General features: G+C 49.7%; 1 protein-coding gene across 1 annotated transcript; it reads right to left on the bottom strand.

Moving 5' to 3' along the window:
* Window positions 1-2402: 2402 nt before the first annotated feature.
* On the bottom strand, window positions 2403-23068 carry NR1I2 (nuclear receptor subfamily 1 group I member 2). The gene is given in 10 exon segments (XM_033855791.2): window positions 2403-2670; window positions 3865-3970; window positions 4333-4458; window positions 4660-4793; window positions 6835-7078; window positions 7427-7457; window positions 7953-8140; window positions 9366-9411; window positions 9413-9465; window positions 9468-23068. Coding segments are annotated over 10 exon segments (1104 nt in total). The 5' UTR covers window positions 9499-23068; the 3' UTR covers window positions 2403-2525.
* Between the last annotated feature and the right edge of the window lie 693 nt (window positions 23069-23761).

The raw sequence follows: 23761 nt of genomic DNA on the forward strand, positions 1-23761 counted from the left end.
TTTAACGATCCTTAAAGTCCGGGCCAGGTAGAGACTGGTGGCGGAGGGCTCTAACAGGGCAGCCAGAAGGTAAGCAGTAAGGGGCTTTTCTCCTGAGCTTTGGAGACTGACTCCATCCTCACCTGACTGAAGCAAGACCTAGGAAAAGAATGGGGGCCACAGGGATGCCTAGAAACTGACATTTGGTTCAACTGCTCAAGGGCTCAGGGAAGGGAGTATAGGGAAATTCAAATGTTTGAGAGTAGGAAAGTTGAATCTGGCTCCTAGCCCTAAAAACGAGATGCACAAAGCTGCTGAAAGGAAGTATCCAGTGTGAGCTCTCTGGTGCATCTAACATTGTATCTTAACTGCGCTTGGACTGCACTTAGTTTTTATAATATATGTAATTCATATGTACATATCAATTCAATGTTTGTGAAACTGCCCAGGTGTTTTTACAATCAATACTGGGAGATGCGAGTTTACTCTACATCCCACCTTAATCTCACCTTGCTCTCACCTTATCGTAGTCTACGTTTAACAACCATTTCAGGCTCTTGAGTGAATAGCACACTCAAAATTATTTCAGTGGGAAAGAAGAGATGTATATATGAATACAGTTAAATGACATTTATATTTCCAAGTGAGTATAATTAGACACAATTGCTGGGGGCAAAATCTGCATTCATTGTGTTTGGAAAGAGGAGCTCCTTTCCCCTCAGTTTCTTTTCTAAAAATGAGTGCGTTCTGTGTCCCCTTGATGCAGAAGAGGCTGGAGGGATGGCAGAGAATATGTTTGTTTCCTTTGATTTATAGTCTCAATGATTTATGTTCTCCAAGTTTGGCCTTCCTGTAAAATGGTAAAAGCTAAGCCAGTATCTGTTTCTTAAAATTCAGTTAACTTGTAGCTTCATTTGCATCAAAATATTAACCATTTAAAATTAATTACTACATTTTAAATCATTCATTTTAAATTTTTATATAGAATAATTATGAGCAAACCAAGTTAAATAATGCATTTTTTCAAAATAAATTTATTTATTTATTTATTTTTGGCTCCGTTGGGTCTTCGTTGCTGTGCATGGGCTTTCTCTAGTTGCAGCAAGCGGGGGGGCTACTCTTTGCTGTGGTGCGCGGGCTTCTCATTGCGGTGGCTTCTCTTGTTGCGGAGCACGGGCTCTAGGCGCACAGGCTTCAGTAGTTGCAGCACACGAGCTCAGTAATTGTGGCACACAGGCTTAGTCACTCCACGGCATGTGGGATCTTCCCAGACCAGGGCTCGAACCCGTGTCCCCTGCATTGGCAGGCAGATTTTTAACCACTGCGCCACCAGGGAAGCTCAAATAATGCATTTTTATGTTCTCACACCAACAGTCTTCAGATATGTAAAGGGCAATAGTAAAATAAAAATTTAGAAATATATACAAATATATAATATCTCTATTTCACCACCCACATTTCTTTTTTTCCCCCAGAAAGAAAGGCCAAAAAAGGCTTAAATCTAGCCATAAGTTAATTATTGAAGTCCTCTTGCCTTGATTTGACGTTAACCACAGGATCATATTTGCTAAGCCTGGTTCTTAGGTGTGTGATGCCCTATGTAAAGTTAGTTGAAATGTAATTTTCGAAAAATGCAACAACATTTTTACTCAAAGTGGTTACAAACAAAGCAGACACTTTCATACTCTTCAGCTCTGCAAACAGGTGTGTAAACAGGAACACATTTATTAAGTGCCGTCAGTACAGCCTCGTCACAGAGCCTTCGGCGTTCCAGCCTCAGGAGCCACCCAGCCCCAGGTCGGTTGTGAAGCAAACCTGCACCAAGTCACACACGTGTATAACCCCTTCGAGGTCAGGATCCATGTCAGTCAGCATGTATTCCCCACAGCGGGTTGCACATTGTTGGTGCTTAATGATGTGTCTTAATGGATGCAGAGACACAGAATGAGGTGCCCAGAAGGAGGGAAGAATAAACACAGAGACAGGTAATGACAAGCTTGTGACATTTGGTGCAGGCCTTCTGGCCTCTCTCTAAAAGACTCCCTCAGACGCTAATGCACCTGCTGGTGGACACAGGCCTGAAACCCACGGAGCAACTCAGGACAGGAGGCTGTGGGTTGGGAACGGCTGGCGAGTGGGAGACAGGGGTAGCAGATGTAGCAGTGAAAATACCCAAGAAGTTAACGAACTTGGGTGTGGGCATAGACCCTCAGATGCCCCAGCCCCAGGCACTGTATCCCCTATCCCCTCTCCCACCAAGATACTAGATCTCCAGACCCAGGGCCTTTTCTAAGGGGAGGGTGCCCTTGCCTCTCGATAGGCCTGACCAAGGGGCCAGCATACTCTTCATGTAAGGCTCTAGGGCTTGGCTCTCCCCAGGCTGAGCTGGGGGCTGAGGAAGGCTAGCCTGCCACCCTCACGGCTGTCTTTGTGAGTTCCCTGGAGAGGCAGGACCTGCCCGGCATTGTCAGTGTCTGTCTGTGTGGCCCCAGGAGTGGTGGCTCTGGCTCCCAGGGCTCTGGCTCTGACTGCCGTGGGGCGGCCGCTCAGCCATTTGTGATGCTGAACAACTTCTGCGTGAGTGGGGTAGCGAAGGAGTGAATGTCCTGGATGCGCAGCAGCCGCTGGGTGTGCTGGACGTTGTTGCTCCGGAGCTCCGTGAGCAGAGCCATGATCTTCAGGAACAGGAACCTGCCGGCCAGTCAGGGGAAGGGTTGGGGGTGTGGCCCACCCTGCCCCCACCCACCAACACTGGGGCCCCTCTGAAATTGAACACATTTGAGGGTTTTCATCTCAGTTTTTCATCTCATCTCACAGGTCAGCCAAGAGACAAGGCTTGGCTGAATTCCTTAAGCTTCCCTTTCAGCCTGCAGATGAGGGGACAGAACAGCCTAGGCCCTGCAGGTATGCACCCACCCTTCCCACTCGCACCTCCTCCTCTGGGCTTGAGTCCCTGTACACAGGGACATCTGTGGGAAAACCAGGCATTGCAGGCACCACGTGAATAGGTGATTCCGGGGGGACATCACTGCCGTGGCTAATGGACAGGGGTCAGGATGGGGTGCAGTAGTTGTGGAGGCACGGGCCGCAGGCAGCAGTCCCTCCCCGGATCTAGCCTGGGATCTGGTGTCTGAGACACACCTCGTGCCTCAGTTTCCCCATGATGCCTCCTGGCTCCGTACAGGGGAGGACTGAGCAAAGCAAGACACGGCCACCCCCAGCATCTCAGGAGGCCAAGCTCAAAAGCCAGCTGCAGCGGAGGCCAAGTAAGGACTTGAGGTTCTATGTTCGCACTAGCACACCCAGTGCTGGCCTTCCCCCGTCCAGCCCGGAACCATGGTACCAGGTCACAGGGCTGCTGAGGCCCAGTGAACGGGGGGTAGCCTCTATCTGGTCAAGCCCTGAGCAGCCTTCCTCCTTCGGGTTGTGACCAGGACTAAGGAGTCTCCTACCCCGTTATCTGTTGTTTGTCCTGGGAGGTGGTTAGGTAGTTAGTGCTCAAGGGTGTGGGCTGTAGACTTGGCCCGCAAGGATCCATCTCCAGACCCCACCTGCCTGGGGCGGGACCCGGGTCAGTCTCCCGGAGCCCCCAGTCCCTTACAGGATATGATGGCGCCCACTGCATGGGGCTGTTTTCAAGATGAAAGGTGATGTGCATGTAAAACTGCTTGGCACCAGGGCTGGCTCTTCTCGATAAACAGTAGTTGTTCTAGGTCGACTGGGCAGGAGGCCTCAGTGGAGGTCACAAAGCAGGGTCCCAAAGCCCTGGTAATTAGAGGCTGCCCCAGGAGCAGCTGTGGTCTGCGGCCCCAGAGAGATCCAGAACAGTCGGGGGCCTGGGGGCAGGGCTCACACCCCCTCACACCCTCTCTGCTTGCTGCTCGCCGGTGGGCGGGCCGGGGCCAGTTGCACTTGATGTAGGCCTTCAGGGTAATGGCGAACCACTCCTGCAGCTGGTCCAGCAAGCGGCACTGCCCCACACCCGGGCGGTCTGGTGGGGAGGAGAAGGTGGTACGGTCCCCGCAAGGCCATGGGGGCCGAGACAAGCTTGGTCCATTCCAGAGGGGACAAACTGCCAACCACCTTCCAGAGCCAGGAATTCCCAGGCAAGGAAGTGAGGGGGGCGCTAAGAGGGCTTTGCATCACCCCTCTGACCCTAGGAGAAAACAGCCAGTGTCCCCATCCTGGCTGAGTAGTGAGTGGAGCGCGAGGCCATCAGTTGGAACCTTTCCTAGGGAAGGCAAAGGAGGGGCTTTTGCCTCTCTCGGCTGAAGCTGACGGGGTGTGAGCAAGCCTGGAGAGGTGGGGGAGGGGCACGGGGAAGCCAGGTAGGACGACAGGTGGGGTTATCACCTGGAGAGAAGAGGGAGATGGCCTGCATCAGCACATACTCCTCCTTATGCAGCTGCAGTTTCTTCCGCATGTAGTGGAATTTCAATACGGGCTCCAGCAGAAGCTGCTGGAAGCCACCTGTAGGGTGGGTGCAGGCTGGAGGGGTAAACTTCTCAGGAAGCTGACCCAAGACCCAGACTTCCCTCACCAAGGTCTTTTTTCCCATTGCCCAATCTTATGCCCTGCAATCCCAGGACCCGTGTAACCTGGCGTGGCTCCTCTCCTCCCTCCACGGCTGTTTCCCACCCTCTGCCTGGGCAGACAGGCATCTCTCGGGCACCTGCAGGGTTTCCAGGCAGTAGGACAGCTGACCACACTCCCAGGTCCTGGTTTCTGCGTTGAACATCGTGTTGAATCTCAGCTGGCACAGCTCAAAGGCGTCCGCCTTCAGCAGGGAGATCTGGTCCTCGATGAGCAGGTCCCTGGCAGCAAAGGATAAGGAAGAGATGCCGCTTCCTAGGAAACTGCCGCAGGCCAGCACCCCCTCCCATAATCCAGAATCAGGGCGGGAGGGTGGTGAAGAGGCGAGGGAGGATGGGCTCCTCCCCCTGCGGATTATTGCAGGTGCCTTCAAACTGCCTCCAATCTCTCCCTGTCCCAAGCCAGCAAGCAGATTCCTCCTCCCTGCCGTCTTCCTCTGGTCTCCTGCTACCTTCAGGGACTGTCCACTGCTGATGTAGCTTGGTGTCCAGGCCCTTATAGCCTAGCCCCATCACCTCCAGCTCCCTGCACAGCCACTGACCCCCACAGCCGATGCCTTGGCTCCTGGTCCCTGGCCTCCTGCTTTCTGCCTCGGTTTCCCCACTTGGAATGAGTACCCCTATAGCTTCACTTAAGTAGACTCTGCTAGTCCTTTGGGCCAAGCTGTCCTTGTGCCTCCTAGAGGTCTTTCCAGACTGCAGTCCTTTTGCAAGTGCCAGTCCTCCAGCATCAGTTCCATGCAGCGGGGCTATTTGCTTCCTGCCGTCTGTTTGGGATTTGCTGTTTCTTCTGTTTCTCTCCAGGCAGCCTGGATGCCCTGAGCTCCACCCGTAGCACTGAGCACAGGCCCAGCCACAGTGGATGCCTCTAGTATTCACGGTTAGACTGACACCCCTCCCAACCTGAGAGGGGCCCCCATCTCCCCACTGATGGAGGCATTCCAACTGAAAACCCAGGAGGGAGCTCTTCAGGAGGACCTTTGCCTGGCTTTGTTCTCCTCAGGAGTTCAGTCCCTTCTTTTAGATCCACGGCATTGAGCCACGAATGCCGTGAACTTGATCTTTCCCTCCGTGTGTCCCCGCCGCTGCCCTCACCCCCCGCCCCGCCCAGCTCCCAGCCCAGGACCGGGCAGGGGACCGGCTCTGGAGGCTGTACTCTGCTTCCAAAGCTGGCCCCTCTGATTAGCTGCGATCCCGCGCACGTGCCTTAACCTTGGTTTTCTATCTGTGGAATGAAGGTGAGAGCAACTCCTGCCTCCTGGGGTGGCTATACCCCAAACTGGTTGTCATGAGAAATGAGTGGCCTCCCACCCTGGTGGTAGGGTCTGGGTCATGAGATGTTGGTGGGGATCTGCCAGGTCTATGCGTGGAAGGGGGCCTTTCTCCCTGCTCCCTTGACCTACTCTGCCGCAATCTGAACCCCACTCCAGCCTGTGGCCACCATCACTCCAGTAAATAAGTCCTACGTGTCACCCACAGGGCAACCTGTGGGCTCCTGGAAGAGAACCTGCCCTCTGCCTGCGGATGAAATCAGGGCTCCTCATGTGTGATTCAGCTCCACCTGCCCAGGCCTGGCAAAGCCAGTGGCTGACCCCAGGGAAGACACGTCCAGTGCCATCTCCAGCCCTGACAGGCTCCATATTGTGTGGCTGTGGTTACCACCACACCAGAAGGGTCCAGGGTCTCTCATTCACCCCGGTTGCCCAGTGGCTGCTGCCTTCACGCCTAGCTCTGGGGCATCCCGGCCCCTTGTCCTCCCTCTCAGCCTTCTCTGGGCAGCAGACTGCCAGTGACCCCGCGTCTGTTCCTGGCCCTTTCCTTCTTCTCCCTCTGGACTTCCTTCCTTTTCCTTCCAACTCTTCCTTTGCTCTGGAACTGTCAACTTGTGATTCCTGCCCCTTTGCGGGGAAACGGGGAGGGGGATTACTTTCTGAACGTCCACCGTGTATGTGATGAATGCTCTTCCAGATATTCTCTTATTCCACACAACGGCCCTGCAAGGTAGGCATTATTAGCCCCTGTCTAGCAGATGAAGAGGCTGAAACACAGGTCAAAGGGCAGGCCACAGTCACAAAGCTAATGAGCCATACAGACAGCGAGGGCTCCGTTCCCCAGCAGGACCAGGTGGCCTGGGGGCAGAGGTAAAGGAGGGTCTTTTGGCACCAACGTCCCCCAAATTCAGAGAAATCTACCCCAGACCATTTGAACCTGTTGGCCATTTCCTGCTCATTTCCACACCATCCACCCGGCCCCTGGGTCCTACCTGAAATGGAGAATGACTTTGGCAAAGTTGATGATGCCTTTGAACACGTAGGTTGACGTGTCAGCCACGTGGGGCAACAGGGAAGAGATCTCTTTCCCACTATTGTCGGCTGCGGGCTTGTAGTTCCAGATGCTGCCGTCTTCCCCCCGCAGCTGCCGGGAGGCCTTCACTGAACGTAGATCTTCCCTGATCTTGCACCACTTGGCAGCTTCTTCATTTGACTGAGTCTGCAGAGACTCCGAATCTTGTGGACACGGCTAAGCACCTCTGGCAGCTGGGACATGAGCCGGGAGGGGTAGAGAAGAGAGGAGAGACAGCATATATTCCCCCAAACAGGTTCTGACACAGGCCCCGGACAGGCAGACACAGCCACAGCTGCACCCTGAGTGGCTGCACGGTGGCAGGAGTGTACACCCCACCTCCACACACAGCACTTGTTCCTTCTTTTTGGTCTTCTCCTATCAGGTGGATCTATTAATTCATGGTCCCTCACATCCCTGCCTGGTCAGGGGTGTGTCCCAAGCATCCCTGACCTTGCACTCAGGAAACTCAGAGAAAAGGATCTGGGAGCTAAATATGGAAAGAAACAGACTTTGGAGACCACTGGCTACCAGTTCTCTGAGCTGGACGGGTCACCGAGATACCTGTGAGCACAGGTGGCAGAGGGCACTGGGATCAGACACAGCTACCACTGCTGAGATCACTGGAGTTTATTGATTCAGTAAAACCAGTTCACAAATGTCATGCCCCCTGCAGGTCCTGCCCCTGTCCTCATAAAGCCCTGAACGCCAGCAACCCTGGGGCAACTCAGCTGTCCATCAGTCCATTTATGGCTCAGACTCAATTTCTACCTGCTGCGGAAGGACAGAGCAGAGTTCCTGACCTGAGCATGAGTCAGAATCACCTGAGGGGTCTTGTCAAGGCACAGACTGCTGGGCCCCAATCTCAAAGTTTCTGATTCAGGACATAGGGGACGATCTGAGATTCTGCCTTTCTTACAAGTTCCCAGATGCTGCTGCTGCTGCAAGTCCAGGGGCCACTCTTTGAGAACCGCTGGGAATGAGGTTGGGGTTCTGAGGAGCTAGCGCAGGAGCTGAGCCGTCGCTAAAGCCTCATACCCGGAAATTCTTGAAACGCGTGAAGATGCCATCAGAGGTTTTCACCTGAGCGGTTATCAACTCCCTGATCATCATCCGCTGATCTTCAGTCAGAGCCTTGGCTCCAGGGGGCTGAGTCCCAATCTGTTCTCTCCTCTTCCTCCTGATCAAGGCCCGCTTCTGCTCCACGGCCACGTCAGACATGATCACTGCAGGGATAGCCAGAAGCAGCCTCAGGTGCCTGCAGGGGCTCGGGCAGCAGCAGCGGATGGGGACATGCTCGTGACAAGAAACCTGCCTTTTTCCAGACTCTCAAGGACTCTGGGCTCCTCTGAAGAAACACCTGGGGAAGGACGGGTTCAAGACAACTTCGTGGAGCGATGGGAATTGCTCAGGCTTCTGGATCTTAAGGCACCGACTTGAGTGACGGTTTTGCCACTTTCTAGTGGTGACCTTGACAGGCTCCCTAACCTCTCTTGCCTTCAGTTTCCTTCTTGGTAATCTGGAGTGACAGTGCTCACCTCACACTGCTACTAGGATCAGACACTGCACAGGAAATGCCTAGTACAGCTCCTGGTACATAATAGTTGTTCAATAAATGCACCCGATTATTCTTTTCTGGTGGAACAGGTACCAACAAGACTCCTCAGAGGCCCCCAAGATCTCTGGGACTCCAAGACCCCAGAGAGCTGGGACTACTGCTTAGCAAGAAATATCGACTCCAGCCACTTCCTATGTAGCCGGTAGCCTTAGGGTCTTCCATGGATTTCTGGGGCCCACTTGTGTGTGCAGAGCAAAGCTGTGGGGATCCTGGCAGGAAGGGGATGGCAGGGACTGCTGGTCTGCAGGAAAGGATCTCTGCCCAAATGCCCAAGGAACTTGGCCCCTGAAAGGCTGCCCAGGGTCTCAGGTCCCTCTGTGACTGATGGAGAGAAATACGCTCTGGAAGCTTCCAGCCTTTTCCCCATGTGCTTTAATCTCAGAGTCCCTGGGAGCACAGTTATACCAAAGCTGGACAGGGGAAATGAGAACCCCCCTGTCACTGGCGGCACACATTTCCTCGGAGGACGCCGGGTCTGGGCAGCTGGTGGAAGGCGGGGGGTCATAGCACACCACGCGTCTCCAGCTTCCCGTCTCCAATTCACCGCCCCCAATTTGCCTTAAACAACTATGAAGGGAACAAAATGAATCACACAAGCGCAACAGAGGGGTGAGGCGGGCACGACCCTGGCCAGAGAGAACCTGGCCTCCCAGAGCAGAGAGCGCAGACGCGCTCCACCCCTCCACCCCTGGGAGGCAGCTGGCCTCAGGCCGACGCCCGCCCGTCTGCGCACGCGCCTGCACACATCCCGCGGCTGCGCACGCGCCCGCACACATCCTGCGGCCTGAGCCTGCTCGGGCTCACGTGCACACGCCCGCCTGCGCGGCCTGTGCTGTCTTTCCTGCAGCCGCTCTCCAGGAACTTGCGCAGGCGACAGGCGGCAGGCCCGGCACTGCCGCCGAGTCTTCCGGGTGATCTCGTAGGTGCCTTCTGGACAGGGCACCAGAGCTGGGCGTTGCGTTTCATGGCTGTGCTGCTAGAGGACAAAGAGCAAGAGGTAGGCCGCGTGGGGCACTGGCTCCCAGTCCCCTCCCGACACGGACACTAGTCACACCCTCTGTGGGCCCTGCCTTTGCCTCTGAGTTGGGTCGGGGCCACAGGAGGGGTACAGGCAGACGCTCTTCAGGCGTCTGTCGGTGGGTGCTGGGCCCCGGAGCCGGCTGGAGGAGGAGAGCGGGGGAGGAGACTGTCCTGCAACATTCATGCGGGAGGTGGGCACTGCTTCCAACAGGGCCTGCACCAGAGCCGCTTTCTGGGGTGTTTCAGCGCCAGGCCGAGCCTCGGTCTTTCCCGCACCCTGCCCTCTTCCCCCTCACTCCCAGGCGCCCCCAGGTTTCTGTGGAGGCGGCCTCTTCCAGGATTTCTCCTTCTTGGAAGAGGGAGCTGGAGGAAACCTGTCCCCAGGAGTATAGAAGCTCCCTGCCTTCCCCAGTCCCCATTCTGGACTGGGGGGTCAGGGGCAGCCAGAGGACCGGGTAGACTATGGGAAGCTTTCTACCTCACTGGACAAAGCCTTCCCCTTGGAAAAGCAGATTCTCCTAATGGACCTAGGGGAACAGAGAGGTTCAGAGGCCCGTAATAGTGGGGTGAGCACGCACTGCACCCACACGTCCCCGCACAGCTGTGCCAGGAGGGAGACAAGGGGGTAGATGCCTTTTAGAGATCTTAACCGTCTTATGGCCTAACCCGTGTCTCAGTCCAGCTAAGTGTCTACACATGCTGTGTGCGCAGAACTCCCAGCAGAGCCCCGTCAACACACAGGAGCATGACAGAAAATAAAATGGTGGTTGGTTTAATTAGTAAGTTTGGGGGAGGTTTGTTACTTGGGAAGAGATCATGGAAACAGACGGCCTGGAGCTTTGCTAGATGTCGATCTGGACTGGGGTCGATGGGGTGCCAGCCAACACCCCCAGTCTTGATCCTATTCCACTCTTATATCAGCCCTTCTTACAGAACGATGCCCTGTGGGCAGGAAAATGACAGTGACTAGGTGACTGGTATGTGCCAGCCACATCTCTCTTTCATGTGAATTTAATAAGACCAGTTAGCTGTGCAGTTTCAATTCATTCCAGCTGTATTTACTCTGAGGTTTGCACCTGTTCCTCACTGCTTGGGAATGTGTGAAATCTAGCCAGCAGAGGGTGGAAATGATCGCCTCTTAAATTCCATGAAAGTAAAATACTTCTTCAGTGAGGCCTTTGCAAAAATAATTAATTGTAAAATCCAGTATTTAGTCTGAATACCAAAGATGGGGTAAATTCTCAGCAAGGAAGAGCCATCAATAAATGAATGAATAAATTAATAAACAGTGTTTGTATGTGACTGGGGCTTGCTGCCCTGAGTGCACACATCCTCACCCCCTCTGTGGGCGAGTGATTAGTTGACATGGCTTAGCTACTAGGAGGTGGAGCCAGAATTTGAACCCATGTCAGTCGGACTCCAAAACCTGTGTTCTTTTTTTTTTTTAATTAATATTTATTTATTATTTGGCTGCATTGGGTCTTTGTTGCTGTGCAGGCTTTCTCTAGTTGCGGCGAGCAGGGGCTACTTTTCATTGCAGTACGCAGGCTTCTCATTGCGGTGGCTTCTCTTGTTGTGGAGCACGGGCTCTAGGTGCGCGGGCTTCAGTAGTTGTGGCGCGAGGGTCAGCAGTTGTGGCTTGCGGGCTCTAGAGCGCAGGCTCAGTAGTTGTGGCGCACGGGCTTAGTTGCTCCGCCGCATGTGGGATCTTCCCAGACCAGGGCTCGAACCCATGTCCCCTGCATTGGCGGGTGGATTCTTAACCACTGCACCACCAGGGAAGTCCCAAGACCGGTGTTCTTAATTCAACATTGTGCTGCATCCTTCACAAGATGCGTTTCTGAGTGGGTAAACCATTTATTAAACCTCCTTCGTTTCTGTGCGGACTTGTTCCTAGGCAGTTCATTTCACACAGAGCCCTCCATGTCATGTGAGTCCTTTGGGGTAGCTCTCTGTTCTTGGGCAGAAAGTGATTCCCTAAGGTCCTCAATTCTTGCCATCTCAATGCTGGTTACAGCAGAAGGGACCAAGGAACTTTGCTGTCACTCCAGCCACATCCAGAGGCATCTGGCCCTGCACCCTCTGGAGAGCTGCGGGTCCTCCCTCTCACAGAGGAGCATGTGTCAGTCCACTGGCTCTCTTGAGCAGTTCCAGGGAGGCTCCATCTGTGTTCCACATCCTTCACTTTCTAAGCAGAGGCTCATGTGAGCAGATGGCCATACCACTAAAAGGACCTGCAGTTTTTCTGGGGCTGATGCGGCCTGTTTTCTGCAGATTCAGTGGTTCTTAGCCTTTGTATTTTCCTCATTGTTTATGTTGGAGCTTTTTCTTTTGTTTCTCACCAGCCAGGGCCTTTTACTAAGCCCTTTAAAAAAAAAAACAGCTTTGGCAAAGGACCTTTGGAGAGCTTTGGGGTGGCTGCACATTCAGGATGGTTCCACAGTGTGTGCTGCCTAAGAAATCATTGACATTGTTGAAGGCTCAGTCCTGGGTGCATGCAGCAGTGGCCTGACCAGGCTGATGTAAATAAATGCAGTAACTTCATTTGCTAAAGTCCCAGGTCTCCTATTAAATTAGGGAGAAGGGAGGTCTTCCATGAATGACATACATGGGGGTACACATGGGAATGACTAACTGTGACCAAACAGGACCCAGCTGTCCTACTGTCACCTGGAGGTCAGAGGACTTTGGATTTTGCTCCCTGGGGCTGGAGATGTGGCAGGTACTGTCCTGCTTTCACTGTCAAGAGGGCCTAGCCCCTGCCACTGGCCTTTGACTCTCTCTACTCACTAACTTCTCTGGTGCTAAGGCTCCTCATAAATAAATGGAACCTGCTGGAAGAGGCCAACATGGCCTTCAGCATGAAAAGGAAGAGGAGAGTGTGCCTTTCTGGGGATGTTACCAGCTGATCTGTGTCCATCCACGGGCTGATCTGGCAGGGAGAGAAGTGGAGGAGGAACTGTAGAGGCACGTGTCCCTCAGAAGTCGGCCCAGAGGGAACCACTGTGGGTGGACAGCGTGCTGTTCAGGGAGAAGATTCCAACTTGGGGAGAAAGAAAGGAAGGAGAGTGGTGCATACCGAGACCAGAGGATAAGGGGGCAAATTCTAAAGAAAATGTGAATTGTTTCTGCAGTAGAGGGAACAAGGATCCCGGGGGCGGGGCTGGGGGTGGGGGGGGGAGAGCATAAGAGAGGAACAGAGTGGGGAGGGAGGGGAGAAAGGAGAGTAGCACAGGGTGCTACTTTCATGGGTGAAAAGGGAGCAAGGAAAGGACTGCAGAGGCATCCTCGAGGATGGGAACTAGATGGAACCCAGGGGTGAGCTGGGAGCCGCAGAGAAGGAGGACAGGTTACAGGAGGCTCACAAAGGGAGCCTGGTGCTGCGAGCGGACTCAGCAATTTCAGGTTCCTAAACTAGGCTGAATGAGACCCTGCTTCAGGACCCGGGATTTCCTGTTGCTCAGGGGATTAGGCTGTGAGATGCAGCACCCTCAGCATGAATGATACGGGATAGGTGGCTGATCTCGACTCCAGACTAGAAAACATCAGAAAAATGTGTGACATGCACGCTCCTCTACTACAGAAGGAACGTGTGAAAGGGAAGGAGTAGAAGGAAGGTGCTGGGAAGACTTTGCCTGGGGGTGGAAACAGGAGGATGGGAAGCCATCAACTAGTAACCTTTGGAGTCAGGTATTTAGAGACCACCGGAACGGTGCTGTGGCTACATCCAGGCCAACGGGCCAGAAATCAGGTATTGACATGGGAATTGGTTGGCTTTAGGTACAAGAAAGAAGATGCCCAGTGAGAGGTCCAAGGTGCTGCCTGTTAGGTTTTGAAATTTAGCAGAGATGTCATTCTGGGCAGCCCTAAGGGCCTGTCCATGTGCTGCATTTACTGGGAAAGTGACTCTCCAGGGCCCAGACAGAAGGAGGGTCACTGTGAGACACCAGTCAGCTCCACTTAGCACTCCCTGGCTCCCCTGCTGGCCTGTGAGCCCACGGGTCACCCACCCCGGCCAGCAGCAGACTCTCTCCCCAGCTGGCGGTGGGAGAGATTTCATCAAGTTCCCAGTTGAGTCAGTGGGTAAGTAGAGGTGCCCATGTGTCGGCTTATGTGGGGTCTGAGGCTTATACAATTGGAGGAGTCTTCTTTACAAAAAAAGAGTACAAGGTTGAAAATACATAATTAGGTACCAAAGAGAATATGTATTTGTGAGAAAGAATGAGAAGAGAAATCACAATAAATAACAAATACTAAAAAGGACAAGTAGCAAACATCATGAAATGCAGAAAAATAGCCTAATATTTTAATTAATTAACTTCCTGACACTCCTCTATGATATCTTGATTGTCTCCTTGTGGGAGACAGAATAATGGCCCCCAAAGACATCCATATCCTAATCCCCAGAACATGTGAATATATTTCCTTATATTGGCAAAAGGGTCTTTGCAGCTGTGATTGAGGTTACAGACCTTGAGACAGGGAATTAGTTACCCGGAGTTACCCAGGTGGGCTCCATCTAATTACCAGAGTTCTTAAAAGGCTTTCCTGGGTTTATTCAGAGAAAGAGATATGATGATATACAGACTGCCAACAAACACATGAAAGAATGCTCAACACCATTAATTATTAGAGAAATGCAAATCAAAACTACAATGAGATATCATCTCACACCAGTCAGAATGGCCATCATCAAAAAATCAGGAAACAATAAATGCTGGAGAGGGTGTGGAGAAAAGGGAACCCTCTTGCACTGCTGGTGGGAATGTGAATTGGTACAGCCACTATGGAGAACAGTATGGAGGTTCCTTAAAAAAGTACAAATAGAACTACCATATGGCCCAGCAATCCCACTACTGGGCATATACCCTGAGAAAACCATAATTCAAAAAGAGTCATGTACCAAACTGTTCATTGCAGCTCTATTTACAATAGCCCGGAGATGGAAGCAACCTAAGTGTCCATAATCGGATGAACGGATAAAGAAGATGTGGCACATATATACAATGGAATATTACTCAGCCATAAAAAGAAATGAAATTGAGTTATTTGTAGTGAGGTGGATGGACCTAGAGTCTGTCATACAGAGTGAAGTAAGTCAGAAAGAGAAAGACAAATACCGTATGCTAACACATATATATGGAATCTAAGAAAAAAACAAAAAATGTCATGAAGAACCTAGGGGTAAGACGGGAATAAAGACACAGACCTACTAGAGAATGGACTTGAGGATATGGGGAGGGGAAGGGTAAGCTGTGACAAAGTGAGAGAGTGACATGGACATATATACACTACCAAACGTAAAATCGATAGCTAGTGGGAAGCAGCTGCATAGCGCAGGGAGATCAACTTGGTGCTTTGTGACCACCGAGAGGGGTGGGATAGGGAGGGTAGGAGGGAGACGCAAGAGGGAGGGGATATGGGGATATATGTGTACATATAGCTGATTCACTGTGTTAAACAGCAGAAACTAACACACCATCGTACAGCAGTTATACTCCAATAAAGATGATAAAAAAAAAGAACCCCAAATGGCTCACATTTGGCTTCTGAGCCGTAGTTTGCGAACCCATTGTTTAGACTAAGTTTATTATATAACTAAAATGTATTTTAAATAAGTGCTTTTGTTGTATGGGAAAATAATCTTTTGTATTAACCAACTAATTCAATAAGCTGTAGCCTCTGGGGCCTTGCTTAGAATATTTTAGACTCTGGCCATATCTTTAGAGACCAAACACCCATCCCAGTGGAGATAATCCATTTACCTTGGCCATCTCGGTGGTGACCATCGGCCTTCCCAGCAGCAGAGTCGCACAGCCATCCGTGGGATGGCGGGGATAGTGCCTGCCACACGTGACTCACTGAGTCAAGGTTCAGTGGCCTCAGAGGTGACTCCTGACCATCCCCAGATGTGGACTTGCCTTAAAGCAAAGCCTCTGGCCATAGGCTCAGCCAGGCTGGGCTGTGAGGTGGGGAGGAGGGCTTGGTGGTGCTGACACCTGTAGGAGAGGCTCAGTTCTATGGGACAAGGTGCCTCTCCTGGCAAGTGGAGACAGAAAACTCACTGGGGCAAAGCCAGCGCAGCCCCAGGGCTGTGCAGTGTGTGGCAGGCCTAGGAGGGACCCCTCACTGAGGACTTGAGGCCCTGTGACTGTCACGCTGCTTTGTCTCAGCCGTGGTCCCAGGGTCTGCCAACGCTAATTCAGCAGGCTGAGCGGAACCAGGGCTGGGATGCTCCCACTGTCTAGCTCCCACAGTCCCCGACCTTCTGGGTCAGGAGGCTCCAGCTGCAACAGAGAGTGGGCTGAGTGTATGACTCACGGCGGTTCATTACGGTTGAGGTTTCCACTGTGATTATTTCTCTAGGAGGCAAGTGCAGGATCAGGAAGCATTATGAATGAGACTCAGTATAAGTGATTCCTTTCATGATTTTTTCCACCTTAGAAATGTGGAGAGCAGCAAGGCCAACACATACACATCCCACAGCGATGTTGACCTCAAACTTAAGATACATTTGTGTTGTTCCCACACTTTCACATGGAACTGGGGGCAGCAGCAAAAGAGAAAGAAAAACCATACCTGTTAGGTGGTAACTTCTTTGCTGTGACTTCTCCTTTGAGGTCCACTTTGAACAATCAGGAATAAAGGATCAATCAAACACCAATATCCCTGAAGTAGTTGCCTTGTTAAAGACTGGAGCATTAGCTTAATCTTTTGCTTTTCACAGGAGTGAACAAACACTTCACTTGGGTGAGAGGCTGCCTCTCTTGTCAGGGCAGTGCTTCCTCTGCCCTGTGCTGTAGTCATAGGTTATTATTTCCCAGGATCTGAGCCAATCTTGTCTGTCACCCACATTTCAGTCCAGGTCAGAGGGAGGCTGTAAGTGCCCCCCATCTGGCACTACTAAGTCCCAAGTCCAGTACTTGAACTTGCAAGTGACCAGATTACCGTATTTACTCTCATTATGTGCCCCTGACTTTTTCTCTGGGATGTCTTCACTGTAAAACACAGGAGAAGGGGAGGAATGTTGCTAGTATCTGCTTTGTCTAATTAGTTCTGAGCAAATTTCATGTATCTGAGGGGCTCTGCACTTTAGCCCCCCGGGGCAAAGTTAATTCGAACTTAGATCTCCAGACACTTCTTTCCTTTGTCTGAGCCACCTTCCTGGATAGGGTTACTTACTTGAAATTGCATGTTTGTGTAAGAGAGAGACAAGCACAGCAGGGAGAGGGAAAGAGTCTGAGATGAGGGGTCTGAGCACAGCTCACAAGAGTGTGATCTGTGGCTCAGACCTCAGGACGCTGGCTGACCAGGAGCAGGGAGCATGGACCATGGGGAAAGGTTCTCAGGGTTCTTTCCTCCACCAGGCCCTGCCAGCAGCCAGCAGCCCCTCATTCGTCAGCCTAATCCTTTGGGTTCCCAGCAGCAGCTGCTGATGGCTGTTCTAGCTCTCGAGGGAAAAGAGGAGACAGAAGCCCAAAGTGGTGAGTTTCACAGGATATGTTTCTCCCACTTGCTCTGTTCTTAAGGATGCTTTATGGCAGATGTAGGGAGTGGGCTAGATACATGTTTCAGACAACAGTAAGAGGGTTCTGACCTCGAAGAGGGAGGGGGAGAGGAAGGGGAGAAGAACTGTTGATTAGATGGTGGTGGGGGGGGGATGCGGGGTAGAGAACTAGGGATTCCCAAAAAATTATTGTGGCAATCTTCGTGTGAAAATTTCAGATTCCTTACACTTATTTCCTGATTTAAATTGTTTTTGTTTTGAATTCATGTCTTAATCCAGCCCTCCTGATGAGAAGAGCAAGAATATCTAAGTATGGTTTTTGTTTGGTTGGTCTTTAGTTAAATTGGTTTGTCTCTTCTACTCAGTTTGCCCCTCCCAGGGGATAAGGAGGATTTGAGTCTGGGACTTCCTAGGGGTCAACATTTCTCAAGTGCTTGCTTGCTTTGCTCCTCCCAGCCAAGCGCAGAGAATAGGGCAGCTCACACAGCCCACTGCAAGAGATCTGCAGCAGCAGTGGTGACTGGGACCCCTGGGCATGGAGCTCTTTTCTTTCAGTCAAGATTCTGACTGTCCACGGGGGATTCTGCTAAGACTGGGAAGCACTGAATTATACATCCCACTGGTTGGGAGGTTGACTTGGGCCTTGGACAGGAAGAACCTAGAATAAGTGAAATACTGGATCCTGGTCCCAATGGAAGCAGCTTCTCTAGTGTGCCCTGGGGGCTGCATGCTGGGCCCCGTGGCACCTCTGGTACCCTGATAAGCTATGACCAGAAGGTCATGACCACAACCACATGGGGTTGGAAGGCTGAAAATGGTTAGGAACTAATCCCGGGAGACTTTATTTCCACGATTCAAAGTAGGTCTTTCTGGGAGCTAAGGAGATAATTAGGGCAGTGAAAATAATCTTGTAGGACACTGTAATGGTAGGTACATGTCATTATACATTTATCCAAACCCATAGAATGTACACCACCAAGAGTGAACTCTGACATAAACCCTGGACTCTGGGTGATTATGATGTGTCAATGTAGGTTCATTGATTGTAACAAATGTCCAGTTGTTACCGGGTCCAAGCTCGCTCCACTGGCTGCACAGCAGGCCAATAAATCGGAGACGAGGTGTTGAGGTGAGGAGTACAACTTTGTTCAGAAAGCCAGCAGACGGAGAAGATGGCAGACTAATGTCTCAAAGTAACCATCTTGTCGGGGGTCTGGATGCAGTTTCTTTTATAGCATAGAGAAGGGGAGGAAATGAGGAAGTAAAGTAAAAAGGCCATAAGTTTTGCAAATATCCCCTGGAATGGCCAGCCTCGGGGAGGGAGTGTGTTAATTTCTTCTTTCTTGCAGCCATCCACAGGTGGACAGGGTCAGGATGCCTCCCTGAAGGAAGGCACTTTGGTTTAACATTCAGGCAGAGGGGTAGGGTTCCCTGAGGCAGGCCATTGTGTATAGACAGTATCATTTTAGTGAACAAAAGCAATGGGGAGCAAAGGTTAAAGTAGAAGAAACAGATCCAACATGGAGTCAGATTTGGCTCTTCCCTGTTACACCATTTTGGTGGGAGCCTGTGCAAGTGGGGGTCAGAGAGTATATGTGGACTCTGTACCTTTCTTTCAGTTTTGCTGTGACACTAAAACTGCTCTAAAAAAAACCGAAACTAAAACTGCTCTAAAAAAAACCAAAGTCTTAAAAAAAGAAGTAGGCCCTTTTGTAAAGACAGGCATTTCTGTGTCCAGGAGAAAAAGGCAGATCCCAGCTCAGGTAAGGCAGCTTGCCAGAAGTCCTTGGGTCATGGGTAAAATACATAGTTTTCATCTCTCAGTCCTTCCTGGCTCACAAGGGCCTGGTCTTAGCTCTCTTATAAAAATAGCAAATTATTTACAGTAAGGAACAGGGAACTAAGAACAGGTAATAAAACCACTGAGGCAAAGAAACTGTTCTCAGGTTTCTGCAGGGATCTTCTGGATCCCTTTTCCTTTGGGTCTCTTGTGTGGTCAGAAGACAGGAAAAAGGCTGCAGGACTGCCAGGCCTCTTGAGTCTATAAGGGCAGTTTTAACTTTAGGCACAGCTCTAAGCTAAGAAACACCCAGAAAGTACACTCTTGTTATTAAGAACAGCACACTGATGTCCCCAGATGAGTCAGCTTCAAGCACAGCTGAAAAGTAGGAGAAGTTCTGAGTCCCCGACCTATATTCTACTCTTTTGCAGCAACCAGAAATGTGGAGCTCTTAAGCTGCTGGTAACAGAAAAGCATATATGATAAACCTAGGGAGTTTCCTTAGTGTGAATCCACTTAATGTTTTACCTCCCTCTGAGGAATATTTGTATTTTAAAGAAGAACAGAGAGAGTCAACTAAAGGAGTAATGTGTGGACAGGGAATGTTGCTCACCATCCCAGGTCTACAAGGATCAAGCCATGAGCCACTGTAGCAGTGCCCCCTGAGGGGAATTCAGGATGGAGAAAGATAGCAAACATCCTGTGCCTTGGACACTGGCTCTTGACAGTTAAGATGCATATCTAAGGAATAATTTCAATGAGTCTAGACTCTTGCATCTTCCCATACATAGAAAAGCACTAAAATCATTAACTTGAGATGTCTGTTCTTTGTGATTCACAGTAATCTTTTGATGTTCGACCACATGTTTGTTTTGTTTTGTTTTTCCAGCCCCCAAACTCCTATATATCCTGGCTCCTCACTTACCTCTTCAGAGTAGTTTCTCGGAGCATCTGAGAGGCCATCTCCCAGGATATAGTCCTCAGTAAGATCCCTGAATAAAACTTTTTCACTAATGGTATAAATTCAGGTCGAGCCTGAGGAAAATAGATGTTTATCAACTAGACAGGTATCCTTCTCAAAATCTCTTAGGATTCCCCCAGGGTGTACTCTAGGAGACCCCTGGAACAGGGGGCAGCCAGGGCAGGACACATGGAGGTGCAGCTCTGACCCACGTGAGGCAATCCTAGAGGCACCCTCTTCCTTTTTGTCCTTGGGTGGAGATAGAAAAGACCCAAGAAGACAAGGAATAGGAACCTTCTCTTTGAATGTGGTCCCATTTTTCATAAGTGGGAGCAGTGCCAAGAATCTTTCTTTCCTAGAAATGGCAGGTTTCAGCAACTGGGGGAGCTACTAAAATTGAGTTTCAGCTGTTCCAGACCCTATAATTGCTCCAAGGCACCATCAGTCATACTTGTGGTTGTGGAGCCGAATCCAGCCTCTGTACTCTGACACTGAATTAAATCTCAGAGACAGAGTTTGGGGTGAAGTAGAAAAGAATAGCCTTATTGCTTTGCCAGGCAAAGGGGGCCACAGTGGGCTAATGCCCTCAAAACTCTTGTGTCCCCACCTGGAGGGGGTAGTGAGGAGTTTTATAGTAATGGTTCAAAGAGGGCGTGGTCAGCTCGTGGACATTCTTCTGATTGGTTGGTGGTGAGGTAAGTGGGAGGCAGCATCATCATCCTTCTGGTTCCAAACGGTCTAATGTGCTTGTGGGTAGCATACTGTTAACTTCTCCCACCTGGTGGGGCTTGCGTATCTGCACAACAGCTCAAAGATATTGTTATGTATATCCCCTGAGGGGGCACCAGGACCTTGCCCCAAGGCTGCACTGTTGTTCCTCTTGACTGCTCCTCCCTTGTCTCTGCATCTCCTCCCTTCCCTAATTAGCATCTGTTTGAACCTGCCTGTTGCAACTCAGGGGAGGTCAAGGAGGCTGAATGAAGCCTATTTCCTGTAATTAAGAAATGGGGGACACAGAAAGGCTTTTGTGGCCAGGAGCCCCACAAGTCCTGCTCAGTATCAGTTGAGCCCCAGTATCTCTCCTCTCAGAGTCTTGGAACACTGGTTTTCCCTCATTCATGAATTATATTGCAGAATGTGATACCTGTGTCTATTTTTGCTACTAGGTTATAATCTCCGTGAGGGCAGCTGTTTTGTATCACCTGTACCACATTCATTTGGTGAATGCTCTGTTCAGTTCAATATTTCTTTTAAAGATGGTCTTTCCTAACACTGCTTTAATAAAGTTCTGTTTTGATTGAAAAGGAGAAAGAAAAATCAGCTCACAACCACCTTGAAAGAATCTTCCTGGGGCTTCCCTGGTGGCGCAGTGGTTGAGAGTCCACCTGCCGATGCAGGGGACACGGGTTCGTGCCCCGGTCTGGGAAGATCCCACATGCCGCGGAGCGGCTGAGGCCATAACAGTGAGAGGCCCGCGTACCGAAGGAAAAAAAAAAAAAAAGAATCTTCCTTGCAGCTCACGATAGCATTGAACGAAACTCATGCTTACTTTTAATTTATTATTAAATGAATTAATATTTAAATGAGTAAAATCTTAAATTTTAATTTTTTAAAACTTACGTACACAATGATGGCAAAAGTCATGATAGAGATAAATTATATTTTGACAGTAAAGAAATACTTGGGTATTAAATATATATGGAATTACCTAAAAACTAAGATATGATTTGGACTTTTAAATTTATTTTTAAATAAATCACTATAATATATAAGAGGGATAAAGGAATTGAGGAAAGAATGTGAAAATCTGGAATCTGATAACACAACAGTGCCTCTTTCTGGCAATATTAATGACAATGACCTTCTCTCAACAGCTGTAGTTAGTTTCCTTTAGTCCTTGTCCTTGGTTTTCTTTTATTCTTTGAGTATATTTAAAACAGTTTTTTAAAAGTTTTTGTCTAGTAAGTTCAATATCTGAGCTTCCTCATGGACAGTTTTGTCAATTCTTTCTTTTTTCCTTTGAATGGATCATACTTTACCGCTTCTTTGTATGCTCTGTGATTTTTTGTTGTTGTTGAAAATTTGACATTCAAATATTATAATGTGTTAACTCTGGAAGCCAGATTCTTCCTGTCCCCCTGGGTTTGCTTTTCTTAATTGTTGAAGGCTTAGCTTATATTCAGTTAGTGTTTGACAGAGATTTCCTTGAAATCCAGGAGCTAAACAAAACAAAACAAACCCCCCACCTTTCCTACTCTTTGTGGAGTGGCTTGTCCTAGGGCACTCCTTTTAACACCTAGCCGTTTGCAACTCTCCCTCAGTCCTCACTTCCTGCTTGCGCTGAACTTCGGAGAGCAGCCAACTATAAAAGCTTAGGGTCTTCTCAAGTCTTTTACACTTTTGAACGGTCCTTATTTCCCAAAGAATCTCTCCCTGGCTTTTCCTCCCAGGCCTCAGGCAGTCTGTTGTATGTCTCCACCTGAATCTTTTGTCCCCAGGAAGCTGCGGATTTTTTGTTTGCCTTACAGAGTTCTTGAGCAGTGCTTGTCACGCACACACACCCTTCCCCGTGTGGGTTACAAGTGAATCAAAACAGAGACAGCACTTTACACAGTCCTTCATTTGGCCTCCAGACAGGTTAGGACAGACAGACACAATAATTAGTGAATAAGGTCTGCTCTGTTCCCTCCAGAACCAGGGACCAGGGGGCCACACTGGGAATACAGGCTGCTGATTTCAAGACTGCTGCTGAGCCAGGGAGGGGAAGTAGCAAGAAAAGTAAAACTGCCACAGAGCTTTCCTACCGTTTTTAAGTGGCCTTTTTCTTAATTCAGCATTTGCTTGGTTGACGTAAACTTCTGACTCTTCTCCAGAGTTCTGGCAAAGTTGGTTCTGACAGGTGCTGCTTGTTTGTCAGTGTTTGTGTGGAGGGACAGGAGTTTGGAGCCGCCCATTCTGCCATTTTGCTGACATCAGTGCTCGTGGATGACTCACTTCTTAACTTCTTTGTGTTTGTCTCAGTTCCTTTTTCTGTACAGGAGATGATACAGGGAGCTTGTAGTGAGGCTTTCCTTTTGAGAGAAATGATCACTAAAACAAAAAAAGCCTATTCCAGAAGTCTGTCAACTGAAAAAAACAATGCACAACCTAAAAGTTGAGAATTATGATTTATTCGAGGATATTACTGAGGATTATAGTGTATAAACAGCCTCTTAGATAGCTTTGTGGAACTTTCCAAAGAGGTAAGGGAGGAGCCAGGATATAAAGGAGGTTTTGCTGAAAAAAAAAAAAAAAAAAATGTAGTTGAACATGAAGAGATTACTGCAAATCACAAAAAAATCCAGACATTTCAAGTTAATGATTTTAGTGCCTTTCTGTGTATGGGAAGATGCAAGGGTCTGGGTTCATTGAGATTATTCCTCTGACATGCATCTTAACTATCTAGGACCAATAGCCTATTTTTCTCCATCCTGAATGCCCCTCAGGGTGCACCGTTGGTGGTAGCTGCAGTGACTGATGGCTTGTGTGGCATTCTTTGTTTACTAAAATGGCAGACAACATTTTTTTTTTGTCCACAAGCCCAAGACCTTTTTGTGTTGGGCTTTGCATCCACATTGGCCATAATGGTGAACGACGTCTCCCCAGAAGGAGCTGTAGGCATCCATCAGTTTGTTTTTTAGCTTATGATTAGTACTTTTTGGTTCCTGTGCGGGTAAATCATGAAGATATTCTCCTATGTTTTCTTCTAAGAGGTTTATAGTTTAAGCTTTTAACTTAATTCTGAGATCCATCTCAAATTAGTTGTGTTTGGTGTCATGTGTTAAGATTCATTTTCCTCCCTTTCATTTATTCACTAGTTCCAGCATCATTTGTTGAAAAGACAATCCTTTCCCTGTTACACAGCTCTGGCACATTAGTCAAAACTCATTTAACTATATATGCCTGGGCCTAAGCCTGGACC

Source organism: Tursiops truncatus, chromosome 4 (assembly GCF_011762595.2).
Source record: "Tursiops truncatus isolate mTurTru1 chromosome 4, mTurTru1.mat.Y, whole genome shotgun sequence".
Lineage (NCBI taxonomy): Eukaryota > Metazoa > Chordata > Mammalia > Artiodactyla > Delphinidae > Tursiops > Tursiops truncatus.